Below are 20,028 nucleotides of genomic sequence, written 5' to 3'. Positions count from 1 at the left end.
GGGCGGGGCTGTTACAGTATGAGTGGTTTACTTTGAGGGGGCGTGGCTTGTTGTGGCGTCGGGGCAGCGTACAAAGACATTTTATATCGAGAACTTTATAAAGACACAAACGTTTCAGCACAACCTGAAATCAAAGAAAATGTAGTGTTAAAAAAAACTGACGGAGCCGGAGCCGCTCATGGGGGGCGGGGTCAGAGCCGGGCGTGGTGACCCCGCCCCCCTCGCTGATGACCCCAGGGACTGACGGGTCGGGTTGTTGGTTTGAGTTTCAGGACCAGCAGAGGGCGGGCTCTGCTCTCAGAGAGTTTCATCAGCTGACAGTGAAGGTAACACGAGGCGTTCAAAGACACGGTCCGAGTCGGCTCTCTCTGCGGCAGCTGATTGGTGGATATTTAACATAATTAATGAGTCTGTACAAAGAACCTGATTGGTCAAAATGCTCACTGATGGTCTGATCGATCTATGACAACATGATCGCACTAAAAACCCACTGAGATCTCCTGCTGCTCCTCCTCCTGCTCCTCCTCCTGCTCCTCCTCCTGTTCCTCCTCCTGTTCCTCCTCCTGTTCCTCCTCCTCCTCCTCCTCCTCCTGCTCCTTCTCTCCCATGATGCTCTACAGATGCTTCTGGAATGTTGGCAGAGGTCAGGGGTCACAGCCGGCCGTCCATTAACAAGAAGAAGAAGAAGAAGAAGAAGACGACCTCCACGGCAGAGTTCAGAGAAGAACGATGACTTCTAGACAGACAGGTGTACAGACAGACAGGTGTACAGACAGACAGGTGGCCTGCCTGTCTCACTTCTTCTTCTTCTCTTGCAGGAAGTCGTCGTTTTCTTCTTCTTCACTTCCTGTTTGCATTCCTCCAGAAAAACAAACAAACAAACAAAAAAAAAAAAAACGACACTAGGAGCTAAAAAACCGGTCAGCCTATTTACATACAGTCTGCACGTCTGGGCGCGTGTGTGTGTGTGTGTGTGTGTGTGTGTGTGTGTGTGTGCTATATATATTTAATGTGTGTGTGTGTGTTCAGAGTGTGTATCTCTGTCTTTTGTTTGTGTTTGTTCAAGATGGAAGTTTACATGGATGTGTGTGTGTGTGTGTGTGTGTGTGTGTGTGTGTGTGGATAAACCTCTGTGTGTGTGTGTGTGTGTTCAGTAACATGTCAGTGTGTGTGTGTGTGTTCAGTCTGTGTCGGAGGAAGAGGAGGTTCCTGTTGAGGAGCTGTCATCAGAGGAGGAAGAGGAGCTGCCACTCAAACGACTAGCCCCGCCTCCTGAGGCCCCGCCTCCTGCTGCCTTCTCTGTGGAGAGACAGACAGGCAGAGAGAGACAGACAGGTTAGTCAGGTCATAACTGAGGAGAGAGTTCCTCTATGAAGACAACAATGACTACATTTCCCATCATGCCTCACGCTGCTGGACTGTACTTTGAGTTTCATCGTCTAAAACAATAATTGTTGTTTCGCTGATTCAAACCACAGGAACGTTTCAGGAACGTTTCGGGAACGTTTCGGGAACGTTTCAGGAACGTTACATGAGCGTTACGGGAGCGTTATATGAACGTTACATGAGCGTTACGGGAGCGTTATATGAACGTTACGGGAGCGTTACATGAGCGTTACGGGAGCGTTATATGAACGTTACGGGAGCGTTACATGAGCGTTATATGAACGTTACATGAACGTTACGGGAGCGTTATATGAACGTTACATGAGCGTTACGGGAGCGTTACATGAGCGTTACATGAGCGTTAGGAGTGTTTTCCCTCCAGACTTTAACACGTAGAAACTGTAAATTTGAAACTCGTCTGTCGTTCTGATTGGACGCTGGGCGGCGTCTGTTCTGAAACGGGTCATCACGGTTCGTCGAATAGAGCGGCCGGCCCGCATACAGAACACGTCACTATGTGCCGGGCGGAGTTAGTTTTCAGGCGTGGATACTTACGCAGTAGCTTCCGTTGCTTCTTCTGCAGACAGGACTTGACGTAGCGCTCCAGCTCTCGGAGTGTCGATGGTTTGAGGGTCTCGAAGTCGATCTCGATCTCGTCGGGGTTCGAGTCCCTCAGCGACGGCTCTCTGGACTGGATGATGTGGACGACGCGGCCCAGCTTCTCCCCCGGCAGCCGGTTTATATCCAGACTCAGCTGCCGCTTCTCGTCGTAGGACATTGGCAGGGACGACTCCTCGCCGTCATCTCCGTTGGCCGAACCACCGCCGGGCGCCTTGCCGCCTTTCTTAGGTTGCCTGGAAACACAGAGTCGCTCTGATTGGTCAAACTCTGGATCTTTGACTCCCAGAGGACGGGAACTGACTGACTGAATCGTACCTGGTGGCGGTCACCGTGCTGTTGGCTTTCCTGGCTGGCGCTTTCTTCTGATTGGCTGGTTTGGGCTGCTGAGCGGCGGCCTTGGGCTTCTTCTCTTCCTCCATCTTGCCCTTGTTCCCTTTGTCTTTGTCCTTGTCTTTCTTCTTCTCCTTGTCTTTCTTCTCTTTCTTCTTCTTTGGCTTGCTGACCGGAGCCTGGGACAGGACAGCCAGCTGCTCGTGCACCGCCTTCAACTGGTGGAATACACTAATTATCAGTACCTACAACCTGACCACACCTGGGGACGCCTTCAGCTCGTTACGTCTACAAATGATCTACAATGACATCATCATGTTTAACTGTCTCTACGTTCATTAAATCTACAATGATATTAAAAAAGAAGAAAACCAGGATGTTCTTGACCTGTGATTGGTCGGCAGCACCAACCTGCTCCTGTAGCTCAGCCAATCTCGTGGCTCGCTCCTCCTCTGAGTCAGACGATTCGTCGGAGGAGGAGTTGTTGCTGCTGTCAGAGGAGGCGGTGCTTTTACTGACCACTGGCGTTGTAGATGGGACCGATGCCTCCAGGCCCTCATCGGGGATCTTAGCGAAACGCATCTCGAACACGTCCTGAGGAAGCACAGAGGTTATCGACTGAAGTGACCTGAACGTTCTGAAAGTCACGGGAGGTTCTGGAGGTACCTGCAGCTTGCGGGCCATGGCCACCACCTCGTGGTCTGGAGGGTTGTACTTGTAACAGTTCGAGAACATTAACCTGACGTCAGTGGCAAAACTCTGAGGGTCGCTGTACTCGCCTTTATCCATCTTTTTCTGTTGGTAGGAAAACAAACAGTCAGCTCGTCCACCTGAGACAAACCTACAACCTGCAGACAAGAAGGTACAGGTAAACAGGTATGCTCTACCTGTGGTGGAACAGTTGCTGGCAATACATTAAGCAACTCATCAACAAGACTAGACAGCAGACGAAGCAGCATGTCAAGTGTCTCCACAGGTGAGAAACTTAGGAGTCCTGATCGATGACCAGCTGACCTTCTCTGAGCACCTCAGTTACCTGGTCAGGCCTCACCTGACTCAACATATGTTACCTCCTCCAAAGAACGACACCTGGCTCTGCCACCCGGACGCTCAGGACAAGCTTTATTTGACTGAGACGCTGAAGAGTGACAGGAATGTGAGAGAGAAGGGGCATGACGTGCAGCAACGGGCTGCAGGTCGGATTCGAACCCTGGACCGCTGCTGGGGCTTCGTACACGGGGCGGATGCTGCACCAACTGAGCTCATCGACACCTCAGGACAATCCAAACTTTTCTGTCTGTTGTTCCCGTTGGTGGAACGTCCTACCAGTTCCTACCAGATCAGGGGCGCCCCTCTCTACATTCACAGACCTCCAGCTCTGCAGAGAGGACCTCCTCTACAACGCTACCAACATCTGGACATGATACATCTGTCTACAGCTGGACCTTGGTTCTGTGTGAGTAGAACTTATTGCTGCACTAACACTGGACTGGTCCTGCTGGTCCACTCATGGTGGTCTGAACTTCAGGGGTCGGTTCTCCTGACTGTCTCATCTGAACTTGTTGGTTCGTGGCGTGTGTTTGTGTGTGATGATGTCATTACCCGGACGGTGCTGAGGTCCATGGGGTGTTTGATGATGTCATGGTAGTCATGCAGCTCGAGCGCCTCGGCGTCCACCGGCTTGTAGAAGGGCCAGGCGTAGGCGGCATGTTTCTTCGAGAGCATCTCCTTCAAGATGGCGTCGCAGTGTTTCATCTGCTCGCCCAGCTTGCTGCCTTTCCTCCCCCCAGCTCCACCTCCGCCGGCTCCCACGTCACCTCCTGCCACCTCCTCGCCCGTCTCCCTGCGGGTCTTGGCAGGGCGGGCTGCGGCCTCGCGGCGGGAAGAGCCCAGTTTGGGCGGTTTGGTGTCCTGAGCGGACGGAGAGTCTGCACGACTGGCGGAGATGGCCGACGTGGTCGGAGTGGTGGTGTCGGCTTTCCTCTTCACACCTTTCTTCTGTTAGGACAGACAGGTAGACAGGTGAAGAGAGAGACAGGGAGACAGTTGAAGACAGACAGAAAAGTATATTTTGGGTCATGTGATGCACTTCCAGACCACACGTCTGTTACCTTGACGACGGGCAGTGCAGACGGCATCATGGTTGCCGGGGGCTGCGGAGCAGAGACAGGAGGTGTGGTCTGGACAGGTGTGGGCGTGGTCGAGATGACAGGTGTCTGAGAGGGGGAGGGAGAGGGGTAGGAGGGGGGAGGGGAGGCTGATGACTCCGCCTGCTGACTCACTGAAACACACACAGAGTACTGTTAGTACTGGAACATAGTACCTATTACTTAGTACTGTAGTATTACTGCAGTACTCACCTGTGGTGGCAGCAGCGGGCTGTTTGCTCTTGTTCTTGCCTTTAGGAGCCGGAGGCAGCAGAGCGACTTCTTCCTGAGGCATCTGAGCAACTTTCTGCAGGAAGATCTTCTCTAAAGCCTGAGCCATGAGGACGATGTCATCTGTGGGCTGAAATACAGAGTACACGCTTCAGATACTTCATACTATACTGCAAACACACTTCAAACTATACTGCAAACACACTTCAAACTATACTGCAAACACACTTCATACTGTACTGCAAACAGACATAGGTGAACATGCACCTTGTTGTAGATGTAACAGGTGAACATGCACCTTGTTGTAGATGTAACAGGTGAACATGCACCTTGTTGTAGATGTTACAGGTGAACATGTACCTTGTTGTAGATGTAACAGTTGGTGAACATGGTGTTGAAGTCCTGCATGGCCTCACTGGCACTCCAGTAATAATTGTTCTCCAGACGTTTCTTGATGGTTCCCATGTCCATCGGGTTCTTGATCACTTTGTGGTAGTCCTGGAAACATGGACGTGGTTAGCTTAGCTTAGCATAAAGACTGAAAACAGCTAGCTTATCTCTAAAGCTAAGTGACGTGTGCGTTGGCTTACTGCCAGGCAGAGTTTGATGGCGTCGACAGGTTGGTAGAACGGCCAGGCGAACTGATGCTTCCACAGAGTCTTTACCACCACATTCTGCATGTACTGCAGCTGGTTGGTCTTTCTGATGGACACAAACAAACAATAACCATGTGACAGCTTCATGAATCAGTGTGTTTGTTTACTAGCAGATCTGGACCGCTCCAATATGGTCGGAGAGATTTATCAGAACATTGGGTATGAAATGAATCAAGAACCAGAACGTGGCCTATGACAGACCGGGTAAAGGGTACGGCTGTGACGCATTCTGTGTTTCAAACCTAGCACAACCTCCGCACAAAAGGCATGGACCACTGTGAGGTGCTTCTTACCTGCCAGGTTTGGTGGGGTTGGTGACCTCAGGTGGGGGCGGGTTGGTGAGGGTGGGGGGGCTGGGGGGCGCAGCCTCAGGGGCGTCCGACATGGTGGACGACGGTGACGCAGCAATGCACCGTGGAACGGCAGTGTCCGACCTGAAGGTGAAAAAACAACTCCCTCTGTGGTCTGAGGGTGTGTGTGTGTGTGTGTGTGTGTGTGTGTGTGTGGGCACACAGGTGTGTGTTAGTGTGTGTTCAGTTCAGGTGTTGTTGGCGTTGATGTTTCAGCTCGATGTTTCCCCCGAGGAGACAAACTCCCATCGCACGACCTGAGGAAGAGGAGACACTTCGTTAGCATCAAACACAACAGTTAATAAGTTAATATTTAATACCATCGTTTGGAATAATTTAATCTCTTTGGTTCTGTAAACATGTTCTGGTCTTTTCTGGGTTTGTCACCTTAAATTTTAACAAACTAAGTTAATGTTACTTTTATACGTTAAAATAGGGGTGGGCGATATTTCGAATATACTCGATATATCGCGGCTTGTTCTACGTGAGATGTATGAAATGACTATATCGCGACCACCGAGTACTTGTCACGTAAATGTTTTAAGCATCTGGCATTTAATTCTCCGGAGTTTTGCCTTGTGTCACTCCTGGTGCTGCCACAGCACGCAGCACCGGTGGGTCTGTCTGGTGGGTGTTGGGGATGTCTCTGGGATGTTGGCTGTTCGGGTGGGGGGCTGGTGGTACCTCTTTTGTTGCTGTCGCACGTGGGGGCTGGGCTGTGGGTGAGGGCTGGGGGGTCCCCGCCACCCAGAAAAACCCCGGCGCGCATGCGTACTTTTTGTAACAGTGGAGGAGAGAGTGAAGAGCCCCGAGCGAGTTAATTGAAGAGGAGACGACGCGACTTGGTTCCGAGAAGAAAAGCAACTGAGGGTCACGCCGCCGTCTGCTGTGCGTGGTAGTAGCGTAGTCAAAGGTAAGATTTCAAAGTCGCCTAGAATTGGAACTTTATGTCAAAGCTTTGAGAAACTGGGAAAGTCAGACGCGAGTCTCTACTGCACGCGTGTGCGACACCTTCCGGTTTGTTCAAACAAATAAGACGTGGGTTAAAATTTTAAATTAAAGTTTTATGTTCATACAATATTGAAGACTGGTTAAAATTTGATTTAAAACAGTGTCTCATAAGCCAAGTATGATCCGGCACTGCTTAAAGCCATATTTACTATGAAATGCATTAAAAATTCATAAAAAATATGACAAGTGTGTTAAAATGCTATAAAAGAGTAAAACAACAAACACAAAAATATCGAGATGAAATCGTGTATCGCGATATAGCTTAAAAATATCGAGAATATGGTTTAAGGCCATATCGTGCAGCCATATGTAAAAGAACGACAGATCAGCAGCGAGCGAGTCGTGGACACATTCCACTTTTTATGAACTGAACCGGACAACACGTAAGACCAACTGCTTTTAAACGGTTCGACGACTGTGACGGAGCTATATGTCACGAACACAACGCCGACGACACGAAACAACCGAGAACAAAAAAACAGCGTACACAACAAACACGCACCCCCACCGTCACGAACACACCCGACGACAGAACAAAACCCCACGTCAACAACACAACCGACGACACGAAAAAACCCGTCACGAAACACAACCGACGACACGAACAAAACAAGACGACAACAACAACAACACCACGTCCCCACGAACACAACCCGACGACAAACAAAACCCCGTCACGAACACAACCCGACGACACGAACAAAACCCCACGTCACGAACACAACCCGACGACACAAACACAACCCCACGTCACGAACACAACCCGACGACACGAACAAAACCCCACGTCACGAACACAACCCGACGACACGAACAAAACCCCACGTCACGAACACAACCCGACGACACGAACAAAACCCGACGACACAAACACAACCCCACGTCACGAACACAACCCGACGACACGAACACAACCCCACGTCACGAACAAAACCCCACGTCACGAACAAAACCCCACGTCACGAACAAAACCCGACGACACAAACACAACCCCACGTCACGAACACAACCCCACGTCACGAACACAACCCGACGACACGAACACAACCCGACGACACAAACACAACCCGACGACACAAACACAACCCCACGTCACGTACACAACCCCACGTCACGAACACAACCCGACGACACGAACACACGTCACGAACACAACCCGACGTCACAAACACAACCCGACGACACGAACACAACCCGACGACACGAACACAACCCGACGACACGAACACACGTCACGAACACAACCCGATGACACAAACACAACCCGACGACACAAACACAACCCGACGACACAAACACAACCCGACGACACAACCCCACGACACGAACACAACCCCACGTCACGAACACAACCCCACGTCACGAACACAGCCCGACGACACAAACACAACAACAACATCAGAGGCCAGTGTTCAACACTGACAGAAAAATCTGAAGGTCATCCATCATGAACCACCTGTACCTGTGAACCACCTGGTGGTGTGTGCACATTAATGACAATCATGATGTTAATCAAATCAAATCAATTTTATTTGTACAGCTCAAAGTCCATTTTCCTCTGAGGCTTTACAATCTGTACAGGGAGTGACACCCTCTGTCCTTAGACCCTCGGTTCCAGTGAGGAAAAACTTGCCCACAAAAACCTTTAACAGGGAAAAAAGGTGGAAGAAACCTCAGTTAATGTGATGATGTCGTCTGACAGCTGATCGACATTAATGTGACATCAGCTGAAGTTTGTTTACAAGATGAGCAGATGATGAAGGACAAACATTCTGATTCATGTCTGTTTATTAAACGTCTCGTTATTATGACGACCTCTGGATCACATGACACGTGTTCAAACATCATCTGTCTATCTGAACCTCTAACTGACCAATCAGGACTCATAACAAACCTGAAGTCTGAAGTTCACTGAATGACAGTGAACGCGTCACACGTCAGTTACCTGCAGCAGGTGTGCACAGACAGGTCGATGACATCACCAGACGTGTAATTATCCTGATGTTTGAGTGGCAGACTGAAATATTTAAATGAGTTAGTACGGAAGCCCCGAGCACTCAAACAGATGATTGAATATTAAATTAATTATCCTGATATAACGACAAACTGATGATGTCATAACACTGTGACATCATCACACTGAATGATGTCATACGATGTTTGAGCGCTCGGGGCTTCCGTACTTCATGAACTCTGACACGAGTCTGTAAATCACAGAGACGCCTGAACACACCATGTTTACGTCATGATTGATAAACTCATTAACATAAACAATCAGCTGACTGATAAATCCACGTCATCAGGACGCTTGATGACGTCTGAGGTATGATTTATGATGTCATCAGTGAACACACAGCCACATGCTTCAATCAGAACCAGGTCCTCTCTGGACCACCAGAACCCGACCTTCATGCATCAACCCCGGGACCAGAACCAGCATCAACTTGGACGGTCCGGTCCAGCTCGGTTCTGTTTACTCACAGCCAGCTACAGTACTGACGGACCGGAGCCTACCTGCCTGTCAGAACCAGTCGAGCCTGACCCGTCCTCCACAGGTCCGGGTCAGGCTCCGGTCCGGTCCGGTCCACAGGGATCAACAGATGTTACCGAGCCTGCATGTTGCTGCGGTTCAGGGGCTAACGAGCGAGCTAACGGCTAACAGACACCGCAGCGACCAACGAACTCCACCGAACCGGTCCACGGCACCGCCATCCGGGCTCACGCGCACGGAGCCGCTCGCTGTGTGCGGGCGGAGCGGGGAAAGCGCGCGCTCCCCGTGCGGGCTGTGCGGTGCGTCCCGTTCACCTCCTTCAAAAAGATGGCGGGCAGCAGCTAGGCGGCTAGCTAGCGGAGCTAACGGACTTACCGGAGCCGTTAAACGTCGGTAAACGTGTTTGTGGCGGGAGCGGGCGGGCTCGAGCGTGCGCCGGAGGGAATATGTCGACGTTAAGTCGCTCGTGAGCCGCACATCGGGCGGATTCGCGGCGCTGCCGGTCCGGTCCGGTCCAGATGTTACCGCTCCGTGTTGTAGCTAACAGCTAGCCTGTTAGCTGAGCTTTGTCTGAAGGCGCCGAGCGGCGGCTCCGGCTCTGTCTGCACCTCCGGAGCCTGCCCTCCGCTACCCGCTAACCCTCACCGCTACCGGCCGCAGAGGCGTGTTTACTTCGGGTTCGGGTCCTCCGGGGCGTCCAGCGGCGGTCCGGTCCGTTTTCAGGAAGAGCTTTATTTAGCGGAGTAGCATAATAGATGAGTTATCAGCTGTCTCCGTGTGCGCAGGCGCAGTGGCGAGCAGCATCGTGGATGTTGTTGTGATCGGATTGGCTGGCCGTGTGGCTGACGCGCTGTGATTGGCTGTAAGGTGTTTAAGGGGCTTTGATTTGGTGCTGGGTGTTTGGGGGGCACTGATTGGCCGGTGAGTTAGTTGAAGCTCAGTGATTGGCTGAGGCACTGGACGGGCCGCTCTGATTGGCTGGACAGTGGTGCGTGTTGCAGAATGGCGCCCTCACTCGAACTCAGTTTCCCAGCATGCAGCGCGGCAGCAGCGAGCTCGAGGCCCACTCTGCTGTGCGAGACTTAAACCAATAAATGACCATATGAGAGTTTATATATGCACAGGACAAAATATAATCATTTATTGTTTATAACGTTTAAACAGCTGAAGAGTTTATTTCAATTATAATAAAAAAAAAATAATAATATTTAAAATAACACGTGATGACACAGACTGTCTAAAATCTGGACGTAGTCTCCGTGACGTCCCCGCAGACTGTCTAAAACTTGGACGTAGTCTCTGTGACGTCCCCGCAGACTGTCTAAAACCTGGACGTAGTCTCCGTGACGTCCCCGCAGACTGTCTAAAACCTGGACGTAGTCTCCGTGACGTCCCCGCATTCTGTCTAAAACCTGGACGTAGTCTCCGTGACGTCCCCGCAGACTGTCTAAAACCTGGACGTAGTCTCCGTGACGTCCCCGCAGACTGTCTAAAACCTGGACGTGGTCTCTGTGACGTCCCCGCAGACTGTCTAAAACCTGGACGTGGTCTCCGTGACGTCCCCGCAGACTGTCTAAAACCTGGACGTAGTCTCTGTATTCTCGTGCTAAGCTACGCTAACAGTTTCCCCCTGCTTACAGGCTTTGTGATAAGCTAGGCTAACAGTCATGCTAATAGTAAACAGACAGTCTGATTATCAAGAAGCTTTATTGTCGTTATCAGAGTGAATATCATCATCATCATCATCATCATCATCATCATCATCATCAGTCCGGTTGCTATGGGCCTGTGTGCTGGACTGCAGGAGGCTGTTAACATGCAGCTGAGCCGAGCAGACAGACAGACAAGAGGACAGACAGGTAGAGGAGAAGACAGACAGACAGACAGACAGACAGACAGACAGAGGTAGGTCGGACATAAAGGTAGTCAGACTGGGGGCAGAGAGGTAGACAGGTGGACAGGTATTGAGGTAGGGGAACAGACAGAGAGACAGTTAGAGACAGACAGACAGACAGACAGACAGGTGGGGACAGGTAGCTATTGTGTTATTTACATACAGGTAGGCCGATGCGATAGAAAGCTTATTGGCTGTCTTCCAGAGGCTCCGCCCCCCTCTCATCTGTGTCGGCCAGTCCCCTGTGAGTAGGGGCGGTCTCTGCAGGCTGGGGGGAGGGGTGTGAGGAGGAGGAGGAGGAGGAGGAGGTGGAGGACAGGGAGAGGGGGAGGTCCGGGGGTTGTTCAGTCTGTAGCCTCCCTCCTCCGTCTGCTTCGCCTCCCATCAGCGTCTCCTCCGCCTGACCTCCTCCTCCTCCCCCACGGGACCCGGCGAACTGCAGGTGAGGTAGGAGGGAGGCCGGCGCCTCCTTCTCCCTCTCTCTCTCCCCTCCCGGCGCCTCCCTCTCGCGGCGCTCGGTGTACAGCGGGGCCTCCAGGCCGAGGTAGGAGGAGCCGAGCTGCCGCAGGTCCAGCTCGAAGGGGCTGCCGCTGGGCTGCACCGCCGCGTCTCCTCCCTGACCTCCTCCTGCTCCTCCTCCTCCTGTTCCTCCCCTCTTACCCTTGCGGGGGTGGGAGGAGGCGGGGAGGCTGTCGGGGAGGAGAGACTGGATCTTTGGGAGCCAGCGTTTACGAACCCGACGAGCGTTGGTGCACATGTCAGCCGCAATGACGTTCATCTCACTCTCCTTAAAGTTAGGAGCAAAGTTCTGACAGTACACTGACAAGGAGCAGGAGGAGGAGACAGAGGAGGAGGGGGAGGAGGAGGAGGAGGCGGAGGGCGAGCAGGAGGAGGGCGAGCAGGAGGAGGGGGAGGAGAGGAGGAGGAGAGAAGTCTCAATAATTTCAAAATAAAGTACAAAGACATGGATCACATCTGAGCTACGTGTAGCTACATATAGCATATCTAAATCAGGAAGTCGACCAGCTTACTCAACTGTGATGGGCACAGCGTGAAAGAGGCGGGACTTAATCAAGTGTACCCTGAGTTTTGGTCGACATCAACATAAAAGTATCAAAACCCAAAAGCTAGATGTGAGAGGGGGAGAAACATTTGTCCAAAAATACATTTGCAACCGGCTCTTTGGGCCACAAATGTCACTCTACAGAAATAATTTCTACATAGAAACGTAGGAAAATTCGTGGGCTACGCAGCGATATCACTGCTGAAGCTGTCAGACTTATAGTTTTGGCGGGAGGCGCACTGATGCTCCAGGATCACCCACCGACAGCCCCATCTACTCCCATGTAAACTGGAGAGGAGAAATTTCCCAAAGGAGCACGGGGCACCTGTTCTTTCTCTCTCTCCCCAGGTCACATTTTTTAACTTCACACACTGAAATTCAGCATTCACATGGTCGACAAGATGAGGATGCTCACGGTCATTTGGGCTTTTTGATACCACCTACCGTTTGGCATTAGCGTCCACTAGTTGGAGGGGCTTCATTTAGAGATTTTCTGTGTCTCTCAGCAGTCACTCACACACAGACAGAGCACAGCTGCAGTTACAGCTCTGACCTGCAGCTGACCCTGGTTGCTCGGCAACCTCAAGCTGCCTTTAACTGACTTGAAGTCTCTGTGCTGCTGCAGTGTCAGTAATAATGTCTGTCAGACACACTCTACATTTATTTACACAGACAGGAAACAGGAAGTGTTAGCTCTCTGTGCTACAGCTTGTTTTTAGCTTCTGTTAACTCACATATAGTCACAGTTAGCAGTGTGTGTGTGTGTGTGTGTGTGTGTGTGTGTGTGTGTGTGTGTGTGTGTGTGTGTGTGTGTGTCTTACGTTTCACTGTGTTTAACACACGGTTGTCCAGAGGCTTTCGGCTCGGATCATTGGTTGAGGAGCGGATTCCTGTCCCGCAGCTATTGGCCAGAGTGTTTCTATGGAAACCATGAAAACCCAATCAGTTCCTACACAGCTTTAGATTAAGCTGGAACACAGCCTGATGATGTCACATGATGTCACATGATGTCACATGATGTGTCTAAACATTTCCCTCTGCTTCCAGTCTTTATGCTAAGCTAGGCTAACCAGGCCGAGGACCTGTCTCACCTGTCGAAGAACGTAGCCAGCAGTCTCCTGAGCAGCACCTTGTGTTTGACTCCGGCACACAGGTGACAGTTCATCAGCTGACCTCGTGTCATGAACACACCTGAACCTGAACACACACACACACACACACACCCGTTGCCATGACAACACATTAGCCACTTAAAGAACTGGAAGACAAGCTGTGTCTAAAGTACTTCCTGTAGGCAGTCAGGTATTGTGTCATCCTACCTGCCACCAGCTCCACCTTCTCTCCCGGGTCTCCCTCCGTGTAGAGCGACGGGTGGCAGCGATACCCGATCTGACTGATCAGACTGGCTGGGAGCGCCATGTTATCCCGACCAACCAGCACGCAGGGCCGACGCTCATTAGCCAATGGCAGGGAGAGCATTTCCATCTTCTCTTGGACTGGAAACAGAGAGGCGGGGTGTTAACAAGGATGTCTAACAACCTGTGGAGTGTTGAAGTTCATCTAATGTCCACTAGGTGTCAGTCAAAGGGGACTGACTGTTGAAGGTTCTTGTAGCTAACATGGCTGAGACCATAGACATATATACACAGACATATATACACAGACATGTATACACAGACATATATACACAGACATATATACACAGAAATGTATACACAGACATGTATACACAGACATGTATACATAGACGCCGCATTGAGCACTGAATCGAACACACACACTAATATATCTGGGAAACAAACAGGCACCAAAAACAACGTATGTAACTTCTAAAGTGATGATTATAAATGTTTACTCCTTATGTAAGCACCAAACCAACGTATGTATTTTTCTAATGCTGAGTGTTTACAGCTACTAATGTGTGTAACACTGTTACTGTGATGATAAATATTGAAATATTTATATTTAACATTTAATCTGTGTCTATAATAACCAGATCCTGAAATGTAGATGTGACATGAGGGTTTCTGAATAAAGAGCACTAACGTGTACATATATATGTGTGTGTGTGTGTGTGTGCGTGTGTGTGTGTGTGTGTGTGTGTGTGTGTGTGTGTGTGTATGTGTATGTGTATGTATGTACACGTTCAGGATCTGGTTATTATGGACACAGATTAAATGTTAAATATAAATATTTCAATATTTATCATCACAGTAACAGTGTTACACACATTAGTAGCTGTAAACACTCAGCATTAGAAAAATACATACGTTGGTTTGGTGCTTACATAAGGAGTAAACATTTATAATCATCACTTTAAAAGTTACATACGTTGTTTCTGGTGCCTGTTTGTTTCCCAGATATATTAGTGTGTGTGTGAATGGGTGTATAAGAGACATTAACTTAAAGAACTTTGTAGAAAGGCGCTTTATGAAGTTCAGTCCATTTCCTGTTATTAGTTTACGGGCAGACCTGCCACATCCAATATGGCGGACCCGTTGACGTATCGCGACCAACAACCAACCTGCTCAATGAGGCGTCTATGTATATATGTCTGTGTATATATGTCTATGTGTATATGTCTGTGTATATATGTCTATGTATATATGTCTGTGTATATATGTCTATGTATATATGTCTGTGTATATATGTCTATGTATATATGTCTGTGTATATATGTCTGTGTATATATGTCTATGTATATATGTCTGTGTATATATGTCTATGTATATATGTCTGTGTATATATGTCTATGTATATATGTCTGTGTATATATGTCTATGTATATATGTCTGTGTATATATGTCTATGTATATATGTCTGTGTATATATGTCTATGTATATATGTCTGTGTATATATGTCTGTGTATATATGTCTGTGTATATATGTCTATGTATATATGTCTGTGTATATATGTCTGTGTATATATGTCTATGTATATATGTCTGTGTATATATGTCTGTGTATATATGTCTATGTATATATGTCTGTGTATATATGTCTGTGTATATATGTCTGTGTATATATGTCTATGTATATATGTCTGTGTATATATGTCTGTGTATATATGTCTGTGTATATATGTCTGTGTATATATGTCTGTGTATATATGTCTGTGTATATATGTCTGTGTATATATGTCTGTGTATATATGTCTGTGTATATATGTCTGTGTATATATGTCTGTGTATATATGTCTGTGTATATATGTCTGTGTATATATGTCTGTGTATATATGTCTGTGTATATATGTCTGTGTATATATGTCTGTGTATATATGTCTGTGTATATATGTCTGTGTATATATGTCTGTGTATATATGTCTGTGTATATATGTCTGTGTATATATGTCTGTGTATATATGTCTGTGTATATATGTCTATGTATATATGTCTGTGTATATATGTCTGTGTATATATGTCTGTGTATATATGTCTGTGTATATATGTCTGTGTATATATGTCTGTGTATATATGTCTATGTATATATGTCTGTGTATATATGTCTGTGTATATATGTCTATGTATATATGTCTGTGTATATATGTCTGTGTATATATGTCTATGTATATATGTCTGTGTATATATGTCTGTGTATATATGTCTATGTATATATGTCTGTGTATATATGTCTGTGTATATATGTCTATGTATATATGTCTATGGCTGAGACGTTTCACCTCTTCCATTAACTTCCTGTGATACAACAAAACGTCTGTCAGAAGATATCAGGAAAGGACGAGGACAGGCTTTAACTTCCAGCATACACTCATGAGTCAGACCAGTGCTGAGGTGAAAGACTAAGACTTGTTTTAAAGGAACACTGTGGTTAAATCCTAAAGTCCAGACCAGCAGACCTCAGGTTGCACTCAGGAAAGTGTCCCTGGAGTGGACTTTTCTGGACTTCAAGAACACATTAGGAGGCCTAGCAGCTCTGCACTGAGATTTGTTCAAATCCAGAGAAAAGTCCACAGTCTCATTGGATAAGTGTTCATTAACTAAACGAGACGGCCAATAGAACATGTCTGACCCTAACTCACCTCCTCCGTCTGAATCCTTTCACCAGGTGAAACTAGGTGATCTGAACTAATGAACAACTCAACACCTGTCTTATGTTGCTTTCACACCCGGATAGTTCTGGTGGGACTTGATTTCACACCTTCATTTGGTTTGGTTCACTTTCACACCGGACCAAACTGCATGAACAACGTCATGCAGTTACAATAGCTGCTCCTTTGGGGACGCTATTGCTCAAAAAAACAAGCACTGACCAGGAAGAAGAAAACTCAACAATCGGCTTTCTGATCTTTGGTTCTCTGGATAGTCCGTTTGCTTTCCTGCTGTAAGCGAACAGCACCAGGGTTCACTTTGCAAGTGGACCGAGACCCACGTTTTCAGGAGTTCAGATGAGCTTTCACACTGGCCCAAACAAACTGGACTATCCGAGAAAACGAACTCTGGTCCGTTTAAAGCAGACCAAACAGCTCTGAGTAGGTCAGGTCCTATCGTTGCTGTCTGATAGTCCGGACTACCAGGACTGGACATCATTCATTGGTTAAACACAAACCTCAAACTACAACTTCAGTTCAGCTTCAATCAAACAGCAAAGACACACAAATTGACTCTTATGTCAACATTAGGAGGACAGACAAATACATCCATCTCTCTGCTTATCTGGGGTCGGGTCGCGGTGGCAGCAACTACTGGAGGACAGACGGACTATGTAATCCCTCCAGCAGGTTCTGCTCCGGGGTCTCCTGCCAGCTGGACGTGCTCATACAGCGCCAAAGGAAGAAGCTCAGGACGATCCTGATCAGACGCCTGAACAAATACCTTTTTGTTGGTATTCCTAAGTTTAGTTGTTCTGGTTCTAGAGTTCCTAGAACTTTCTAAAACATGGAACCAGGTGGTTTGAAGGATACACTCAGTGTGTATGTGGTTCTGATCACCTGTCCATCCTAGTCTGCCCTCTAAACCTTCTCTGAGTCTATGAATCAGATCACAGATGGGACATCACTTACTGTACGGGTTACCGGGATGTCCATAGATGTGCTGGTAGAGTCCGGGGTGGACCGTGTTCCCGTAGTAATCCTCCTCCAGCTCCTCCTCGGTTGGGGGGTGAGACGGAGGCGAGTCTGTTGGAAGGCTGGAGCCTCCTGGACTGGAGCGCCCCCCGCCTGCCAGCAGGTAGGACTGCAGCCCCGGAACCAAACCTCCACCTGCACCCAGGTAACATAGAGCGCTGTTTCTGGACTGGAGGTCACCGGCAATGTCAACTCTGAGGACAAAAATACAGAGCTTAAAGTCAGAGACAGATGACCACGTCCAATATCCTCAACGTCAATATCCATTCACGTATATTCTGATTGGGTCTGACTGTCCTCAGGTCTCTTCTAATTGGGTCTTACTGTCCTTATGTCTCTTCTGATTGGGTCTGACTGTCCTCAGGTCTCTTCTGATTGGGTCTTACTGTCCTTATGTCTCTTCTGATTAGGTCTTACTGTCCTTATGTCTCTTCTGATTGGGTCTGACTGTCCTTATGTCTCTTCTGATTGGGTCTGACTGTCCTCAGGTCTCTTCTAATTGGGTCTGACTGTCCTCAGGTCTCTTCTAATTGGGTCTTACTGTCCTTATGTCTCTTCTGATTGGCTCTGGCTGTCCTCAGGTCTCTTCTGATTGGGTCTGGCTGTCCTCAGGTCTCTTCTGATTGGGTCTGGCTGTTCTTATGTCTCTTTCTTTGGATTCAGGTAGTGTATCCACAGGTCACTGTTTCTTCAGCGTGTTGAATTTGGGTTCAGTGTTTGTCTGTAATAATGTTACGAGTGTTGTTTGTGTCTCTGTGGAATGATTCACACCAAGTCATGAAGAAAAGCTCCAGCAGAGACGAAACGAGAAGTCTGCCAGCCCGCCAACATGGATGTAAACAATGCAGGAAAGACAGTGAACATGGATACACACTATGTTACCTTTAATTAACTCATGATGGGTTTGTTTTTCAGATCCGTCATGTTCTTTGTTGGTCAATGTACAGTAGCAAACTTTAAGCCTCAGAAGTGTTCTGGTTTCTGTTTGTAGTTTCACATTTCAGACGACTTCTTTTATCAGCACTCATACGCAGATATCTGTTTCTAGACATCAGCCTCAAACATGAAGTCTGTAATCTGACTACAGATAAAGTCTCGGCCTGATATCTGTAATCTGTTGTCAGGTATCAGCTGGCTACATAGAAGCACCTAAACACTGCAAGGAAGATCGTGATGATCACATGATCCACAGCATGAACCTGTAGACCTGGAGGTTCAAAGTTAAATCTCAGATTATTACAGATCACCATCATGCTTCAGATCTGAACTCCTGTTTGTCATCACCTGGCCTCCTCTCCTCCTCCTGCTCCTCCACCGTTCTCCTCAGCAGGAGGAGTGTCAGCTCTTTCCTGTTTGATCCTGCTGACGGCCAACAGCAGCTCCTCTGGGCTCATGGCCGGCTGGTCTGGACTGGACTCCTGCAGCTGGGGGGCGCTGTGCTGCTGCTGCTGCTGCTGCTGTTGGACCATTGGGGCGTCAAAGCCGCCGAGCTCGTCCACTGAGGTCGTCTGTAAAACATCAACGTGTTTAAATAAAGTTAAAGGAACATGATTCCAGAGGAGCTGAGGTCGTGCCAGAACCTGAGCTTTAGTTATCATGGATCCTGTTAGCTGCTGAACTAATCTGAAGCTAAAAAATCACGTAGAACTAACGTTAACCTGTGGGTGTGGCCTAACCCACCTGTGAGTCGCAGCACAGAGGTGAGGATGAGGAGGAGGCCTTCATCATCATCAGCTCCATGCCTCGCTCCACGATGTTCTGGATCTGCAGGTAGCCGGCGGTGTACATGAGCACCAGCTGCTCGCTGGCGGCCATGCTGAGGCGTCCCGTGTAGCAGAAGGACAGAATCTGCTGAAAACACGTCGGCGTCACGGAGGACGGCAGCTCGAACACCGCCTGCGATGAGGACGAGGAGTCGGCCGCGGAGCTGAACAGGTCTCTGAAGTACAGCGAGGAGGCGGCGAGGACGGCCCGGTGCGCCTTGAAGGCCTGACCCTGCACCAGGATGGAGACGTCACAGTAGTGACCCAGCAGCCGCTGCTCGTTCAGGCTGCCCAGAACGCTGCTGCCAAAGTCGGGGATCTCCACCTGCAGCAGACCCTCCGACATGGTGGACGGCGCCGGTCCAGAGGAGGATGGGACAGGAGGTGATTTAGGGTTTGGACCAGCTGAGAGGAGACGGGTCCGTCCTTAACAGAGTTTAAGTGTCAGGGATTCTGAAGATGTCGCCTCCAGAAAGGACCAGATCCATGATGGGGGGGGGGGCGAATGAGGTCAGAGGTCAGGGGTCAGGGGTCAGGGGGAGGAGTCAAGGTTGGAGGTGATGAGTCAGAGAGGGATGGGCAGGAGGCGGAGTCTGGAGATCATCAGAACGAAGGTCAGCTCAGCTACACGAGGAGAGGAGGAAAGGAGGAGAGGAGAGGGGAGGAGAGGAGGGAGGAGGGGAGAGGAGAGGAGAGAGAGGAGAGGAGAGGAGGGAGAGGGGAGGAGGGGAGAGGAGAGGAGGAGAGGGGAGGCGGGGAGAGGAGAGGAGGAGAGAGAGGGAGGGAGGGAGAGGCGGAAAGGGGCGAGGAGGGGAGAGGAGAGGAGAGGAGAGGAGAGGATAGGAAAGGAGGGAGGGGAGGAGAGGAGAGGAGAGAGGGAGGGAGGAAGGAGAGGAGAGGAGAGGAGGAAAGGAGAGGGAGGATGAGGAGGGGTAGACGGAGGGGAGGGGAGGAGGGGGGAAAGGAGGCGAGGTGAGGAGGGGAGGAAATTTGTAAATCAA

At 49.1% G+C, this 20,028-nt stretch overlaps 2 protein-coding genes across 8 annotated transcripts in view; both read right to left on the bottom strand.

Annotated features, from left to right (window-relative positions):
- Nucleotides 1–1,121: 1,121 nt before the first annotated feature.
- Nucleotides 1,122–10,060, bottom strand: LOC113746924 (bromodomain-containing protein 3). Of its 5 annotated transcripts, none has more exons than XM_027284496.1 (12): nt 9,869–10,060; nt 5,665–5,978; nt 5,306–5,417; nt 5,076–5,213; nt 4,698–4,845; nt 4,449–4,618; nt 3,940–4,335; nt 3,004–3,132; nt 2,725–2,931; nt 2,323–2,555; nt 1,942–2,240; nt 1,122–1,299 (listed from the first exon to the last, which is right to left on the bottom strand). In XM_027284496.1, the coding sequence occupies exons 2-12, from the start codon at nt 5,754–5,756 to the stop codon at nt 1,181–1,183; spliced, it is 2,043 nt and encodes a 680-aa protein (XP_027140297.1). In that variant the 5' UTR covers nt 5,757–5,978; nt 9,869–10,060; the 3' UTR covers nt 1,122–1,180. The 5 variants fall into 5 exon arrangements, with proteins under 5 accessions (XP_027140297.1, XP_027140295.1, XP_027140298.1 ...); XM_027284494.1 differs by having other exon boundaries at nt 9,896–10,060; XM_027284497.1 differs by having other exon boundaries at nt 2,749–2,931; nt 9,896–10,058.
- An 853-nt stretch (nt 10,061–10,913) lies between these two features.
- Nucleotides 10,914–20,028, bottom strand: part of LOC113746812 (nucleus accumbens-associated protein 2-like) — an 11,179-nt gene continuing 2,064 nt past the window's right edge. For all 3 annotated transcript variants that reach the window (XM_027283841.1, XM_027283842.1, XM_027283843.1), the window contains 7 exons: nt 18,945–19,651; nt 18,549–18,772; nt 17,202–17,458; nt 13,500–13,676; nt 13,272–13,377; nt 13,002–13,099; nt 10,914–11,936 (listed from right to left, as the gene is read on the bottom strand). In XM_027283841.1, the coding sequence (XP_027139642.1) occupies nt 11,305–11,936; nt 13,002–13,099; nt 13,272–13,377; nt 13,500–13,676; nt 17,202–17,458; nt 18,549–18,772; nt 18,945–19,373 (1,923 nt within the window). In that variant the 5' untranslated portion in view covers nt 19,374–19,651 and the 3' untranslated portion in view covers nt 10,914–11,304. The remainder of the gene's footprint in view (nt 11,937–13,001; nt 13,100–13,271; nt 13,378–13,499; nt 13,677–17,201; nt 17,459–18,548; nt 18,773–18,944; nt 19,652–20,028) is intronic.

Source organism: Larimichthys crocea, chromosome XI (genome assembly GCF_000972845.2).
Source record: "Larimichthys crocea isolate SSNF chromosome XI, L_crocea_2.0, whole genome shotgun sequence".
Classification (NCBI taxonomy): Eukaryota; Metazoa; Chordata; class Actinopteri; family Sciaenidae; genus Larimichthys; species Larimichthys crocea.
The sequence above is the reverse complement of the archived record's forward strand: the minus strand, read 5'-3'. Positions and strand labels throughout refer to the sequence as shown.

Coding starts and splice junctions, on each gene's coding strand:
- LOC113746924 (XM_027284496.1), bottom strand. CDS start 5,756: ATGTCGGACGCCCCTGAGGCTGCGCCCCCCAGCCCCCCCACCCTCACC. Junction 5,418..5,664: donor AACCCCACCAAACCTGGCAG/GTAAGAAGCACC, acceptor TGTGTCCATCAG/AAAGACCAACCAGCTGCAGT. Junction 1,300..1,941: donor GAAGCAACGGAAGCTACTGC/GTAAGTATCCAC, acceptor GTCTCTCCACAG/AGAAGGCAGCAGGAGGCGGG.